Consider the following 5745-nt stretch of genomic DNA (forward strand, 5'->3'; position numbering starts at 1 on the left):
AGGAGACCCAACCATCCTCCAATACCCCGAAACGGTCACGTACTCAAATATTACAATGGATGATGGCAAGTGATTTCACAGCCCAGGCCCATCCTGGTTTGATCCAAGATTTTCCCACACACATACACACACACACACCTCCAGTGCAGCAGGAGAGAGAAGACGACCTACGTCCCTCACCTCTTCCCTAATTAGGGTTGGTGAAGCCAGTGCCACCGACACTGAGTGGGAAGGGAATCCTTGACCTAGAATCACAGAATGGTTACAGCACAGAAGGAGGCCATTTGGCCCATCATGTCTTGCACCGGCTCTGTGACAGCGCAACTCGCCTTAATGCCACCCCTTCACCTGTTTCCTGCAACCCACTCTGATTTCGCTATTGACTAGACTACTGTGGAGTTGCTAGCATATTTGAACTCAGCTGAATCCTAGATGAAGAAGTCAGAAATGTAATATATTCTCTCCATATGACATGGCCCAGTAAATGATTCGGAAAAGACTTACGTTTGCATTTACGATGGCAACACACCTGTAACATGGCAAACATGTAACATCGGACAGGATAGAATTAAAATTACTGGCAAGCAGTAAGTCGAGAATCGAATGGAAGGTTAGAAAATGTGCTGTGGGAGTGTTTGATTGGCAGACATTTCCAGTAAGATCAACATTTGTTCCTGATTATATGTGCTATGATTCGCTAGGCTTCTGTCACGTATAATATTAGCAAACTTTAAGTGAAGTTGCTGGAGCCTGGTAAAAGATTGCCATCCAGGGGCCGGCGCACTTGAGCCTTGAAGTGAGGCTTGTGTCGAAAGAGAGAGAAAAAAAAACAGCCTCTCATTAGGTTGGTTGTGGCACCCCATCAGGCTGCTGCCTTTCTTCTATTGACAACACCCTGATAGGAGGAGCTGCGAGTGCGTAGAAGGCGTCAGAAACCCTGAATTTCTAACTTGCAGCTGGCAGGACCTTTTCCAAGCAGCCCTATCGAAAGGAAAACTTCTGCAAGTAAACACTGGCAGAGTCAGCTGCTGAGAGCGCAGAGCCAGGCAATCTGCCGGTGCATGACTCCAGCTCATAAACTCACATCAGAACTGGTGGAAATCGAGGGTTGATTCACGCACATACACAAAACCATAATCTTAGCCATGTCGTATCCTCAGGGCTACTTGTACCAACCGTCAGCTTCTTTAGCTCTTTACTCGTGTCCAGCGTACAGCACGAGCGTAATATCGGGACCCAGGACGGATGAACTTGGGAGATCTTCCTCGGGATCTGCGTTCAGTCCGTACGCCGGATCGACAGCGTTTACAGCTCCTTCCCCAGGCTACAACAGTCACCTCCAGTACGGCACAGATCCGACTGCTGCTTTCACTTCCTACGTGGTAAGTTCTGCTTTCTGGACACCATTAAAATGCATTCGTAACTATTGCGGAGTACAATGGTGCCTCTTTCAGAGCATTTCCGAAAAGATCTCAGCTCTGTCTTTACAAACTTTTCAGTCGCCACAGTTTGTTACTTAATGCAATTTGATTCCCGTTCAGAATAAATTTGGCGAAATTGATTTTTCATTTTTAAAAATTGCTTGATTTTATTGCAGTCTTGAAAATCTCGCAGCTTTACCTTTGTTTTTTTAAAAAAATATATCAGATAACAGGATTTACAGCCGGATGCGTTTGGTTCAAAATGCGATTTTGACGAGTTTGTTGTGTCTTAGGGCTCTCCCTATGATCACTCGACGGGAATGGCTGGATCTATAGGATATCACCCGTACGCTGCTCCTTTAGGCTCTTATCCCTATGGTGACCCAGCCTACCGAAAAAATGCCACCAGAGATGCCACTGCCACTCTGAAAGCCTGGCTCAGCGAGCACAGGAAGAACCCTTATCCCACCAAAGGCGAGAAGATCATGTTGGCCATCATCACCAAGATGACTCTGACTCAAGTCTCCACTTGGTTCGCGAACGCCAGGAGGAGGCTGAAGAAGGAGAACAAGATGACCTGGACTCCGAGAAACAGGAGCGAAGACGAGGAGGAAGAAGAGAACATAGACCTGGAGAAAAACGACGATGACGAGCCACCAAAATCTTTAGAGAAGGGAAACTCGTCGGAATCAGAGTCAGGTAAGGCATTAATAAATATGTCAGAGAAATCATTTCCAACAAGGACGCGGGGTTGATTTGAGTTTATTATTTATAACGCACACAAATGCAAATAACAGACTGATTTTCGTTTGAATTATAATTGTCACCACACATGCATTTGCAAGACCCTTTTAAAAATGCAACACTGAAATGTTTTAGATACTGCCTCGAAGCAACAACATTTAAGCGGAACCCAGAAATTAAATATCAAATAATTTTGACTTCCTTTGAAGCAAATGTAACGTAGTTAATTATATCATAACCATTTTCTTTTTAAAAAAACGTTTTCGCTCAGAATTAGTTTGTTTTCTCTCTTTTTTTTACACTGAATCAAACAGGGAATCAGAAAACGAAGATAGTAGAAATCGCCTGTGAAAGATTTGAGGAACAAGACCCCAGCAAAGAAAGTGGGCAGATCCTTTGCGATTCGGAGTTAAAAGACGGAGAGGAAAGAGAAACCATTCACTCGCCCAAAGCCACTACTTCTTCCCTGGTTGTGCCTCCTGGAGCTGAGCTCTTACACGAAAGCAACGACTCCGAACTGGAAAATGCACATACAAACCGAACTCACACTCTTCCGAGTAACACCGCGAACTGCAATGTGACTTCAGTCATCCATTCCCCCCCGGCTACAAGCTCCAAGCCCAAACTCTGGTCTCTGGCGGAAATCGCTACCTCGGACAAGTCCAAGGAACAGAGCGAGCCACTGCAGAGTGCGTGCCCGGGTCAGGGCTGCGCCGTGTCGGCCAGCGCCTCGTCTCCATCCCGTTCCCCTTGTCCTTACCCGAACAGCGCCGTGCTGGGTCGGCCTCTCTACTACACCTCGCCCTTCTACACGGGCTACACGAACTATGGCAGCTTCGGGCACCTTCACAGCCACCATGGAGGTAGCAGCACAACACACTTCAGTTCCAATGGATTAAGCCAGACTGTCTTAAGCAGAGCAGAGGCTCTAGCAAAACTCTGTCCGGAAGCTAAAACAAAGAGCCCGGCACAAATAGATCATTGCAAGGACACGTCGTCTTATGATTTGAAGAAAGGTATGTCCAATATTTAATACTGGTTCTTCGCCGAATTTCTGGACACTATTTATTATTTGGCCATGGCAAAGTATTTTCCGTGAAGATGGTATAAAGTGACACAGATTTTTAGTTTCTCATATGTTCAAAACGGTTGATGCAAACTGTTCAAAATGTAACATCTGAAATGAATGTCTTAACCAACTACGGATTAATTTGTATTGAGACTAATTCTGTATATTTAATGTAGCGTTTTTTTGTATTTAAGAAAGGATAATACACCCTCTTTGAAGTAAATTATGAAACGAGTGTCCTGTACAGATATTATTGTTGTTCTTTCGTATAATATATAAACATATCTAATATAAATCTGTGTTTTTGAAATGTTTCCTAGTTAAGATGCTGGCAATTTAATTTAAGACGAAAGTTGTTTTCTCTAAATGTGTGTCTAGGAGGGAGAGGTTTTAACAATATACAAATTAGACTCAATTAGAGAGAGAAAAAATAAATCCAAGGGCCGCTGCTGAGCAAAATGTAAATATCAATTAAAACACAGTTTCGGCTTTCCATATCCAGGCGGGCATTGCTGTTTGGCTTGGTTTGTTTTGTTGTCAAAATATGAAGAACTTTTATTTTCAAAGAGAATTAATTCCAGAGAGTGTAGCACTTTCCGTGTGCAGTTCGGGGAGTGCAGGAACTGGCTAGAATAATAAGGCTAAAACTAAAGTGCCATCCTTTAACCTAATTACATCCAATCAGTGTCGTGTTTTATGCAAAGCAATCATCTGGTGAACTTTGCTAATGAGTTCGATTTTATGCCAAATTTAGTCCTCATTACTATCGCAAAAAAACACAGCAGTGCTATATCTGAGGCAGAGAACTGAATGCATGCTGACATCCATACAAGATAACCTCGCCGGGATCTTCTCACCCCACCCCCACAAGTTGTTACCATGTAAATTCGCTTCATTCTCCGGTATTGACCGCAAGCTTTCCTTAGACTTTTTTTTCGCTGCTCATATTTCTTCCACCTTCAATGTTACGATACTGGAACCCATTCAGTTAAGTGTTGGCTTGAACTTTTCCCATATTCGCAGGTAGGTGTCACACTTGTTCCGAATAGAAACCCATCGTACTTTCAACTAAGTGCCAAAATATCTTTTTTTTAAAAATAAATACATTGGAATAGCACTCCTTGCAACATTACCCTTCCAATTCACATACTACTGACTGTCAACTTAACACCAAACTTTACAAAAGGGAAGTAAAACGACCCCCATTTATTTGATGTGAACCATTTCACTCCAGTCAATGCCCTGAACATGTCGCCATACCTCAAAGTGTGATAGGACGAAAACCAGAAATTAATTTTTTTTCGTGGAATATTGTCGTCTGTGTATGGATGGAGTCTGCTGTACGTAGGAGATTTTAAACAAAATGAATTGTATTTTTGTAAGAACTATACACAGAGCCTTTACTAATTTATGCGGCTGTTTTTTTTTCGCAAAACAATGGAATCGGAAATGTTTGTAAATAAAACCTCAGCCTGATTTTTTCCAAATGCAACGTGCTGCTTCTTGTTTATGTTTTTGAAGAACTGATTCAGACCGACTATCCTAATTACAAGATCAACAGATTGAGAAATTAAATATTAATGACTGACCCCTCCAATTCTTTCGCTACAGGAAAAAAAGGAAAACGAAAAAACGAGCTCATTTATAGAGGCAATTAAATTGAAGATGTCAACCCCCTTTCCCTCAATTGAATTTAATCAGCGAGCCCATTAAATATTGTATAACAACTCCACATTTCGACCTAATCTACGGGTAATTTAAAGTTAGCTGTGGAAACGAATTGATGTAAATTTTGTACTCGATACTTATATATTTTGTTACTGTAAAATTACTCATACTATTTGTATTTACAATGGTCTTTTAGCACAGAGAATACGGGAAACACTTGGTTGTCAGGCTCAATCGAACGCCGGTACACGTGTTTCACATATTTAACGAATTTTCCAACCAACTGCAATTATGAAACATCATAATTTGGATGTTTTCACGATTAATAACTGAATAAAAAAGCCTTTTAAAAGAAGTTGTCTCAGTGAATAGGGATTGAACTTTCCGTTTGCTTCTCATTATAATGCACCACACATTTAGACTGCTACTTGCCAGCGTCCTATGATTCACTCTGAACCTACATTTCAGGTATTTCTCAGCACTCGTTGTGTTTCTTTAAAAAAATACACACTTACATTGGACAGAATGTTATTCCAAAATGAGGTATTTTTGTGATGTCATGACTGTGGTTAGACGCCTCTGAAACAATCCTTCAGACTTTATTAAACGTAAAATAGAAAGTACATTTGAAAACATTTAAGAAAGGGCGGCTTTATTTCCCAATGCTCATTAAACTCGGGTTCTCTAAGGCTGATAAACGATGGGTTGCCTTTGATTAGATTTATTTCCACCTTTCTGGTATTTCAGTAAATTGTCGCTAAGTGTCTCAGAGGACGAGCACAAATACTCCTCGAAACGATACTAAAATATTCAGAGTCACTCGGACATTCAAATCAGAACTTC

At 41.6% G+C, this 5745-nt stretch overlaps 1 protein-coding gene across 1 annotated transcript; it reads left to right on the forward strand.

The window, feature by feature from the left end:
* The first annotated feature begins 849 nt into the window (after positions 1-849).
* Positions 850-5239, forward strand: irx5a (iroquois homeobox 5a). The gene is made up of 3 exons (XM_072547383.1): positions 850-1382; positions 1715-2120; positions 2480-5239. Exons 1-3 carry the CDS (start codon positions 1146-1148, stop codon positions 3196-3198), a joined length of 1362 nt encoding a protein of 453 aa, XP_072403484.1. The 5' UTR covers positions 850-1145; the 3' UTR covers positions 3199-5239.
* The last annotated feature ends 506 nt before the right edge of the window (positions 5240-5745 follow it).

The sequence above is a fragment of the Chiloscyllium punctatum genome, chromosome 26 (assembly GCF_047496795.1).
Source record: "Chiloscyllium punctatum isolate Juve2018m chromosome 26, sChiPun1.3, whole genome shotgun sequence".
Lineage (NCBI taxonomy): Eukaryota > Metazoa > Chordata > Chondrichthyes > Orectolobiformes > Hemiscylliidae > Chiloscyllium > Chiloscyllium punctatum.

Bases quoted from the DNA above. Each gene is read 5' to 3' on its own strand.
- irx5a (XM_072547383.1), top strand. From the start codon at position 1,146: ATGTCGTATCCTCAGGGCTACTTGTACCAACCGTCAGCTTCTTTAGCT. The intron at 1,383-1,714 runs GTAAGTTCTGCT...GTTGTGTCTTAG, and splicing joins CTGCTTTCACTTCCTACGTG to GGCTCTCCCTATGATCACTC. The intron at 2,121-2,479 runs GTAAGGCATTAA...TGAATCAAACAG, and splicing joins CTCGTCGGAATCAGAGTCAG to GGAATCAGAAAACGAAGATA.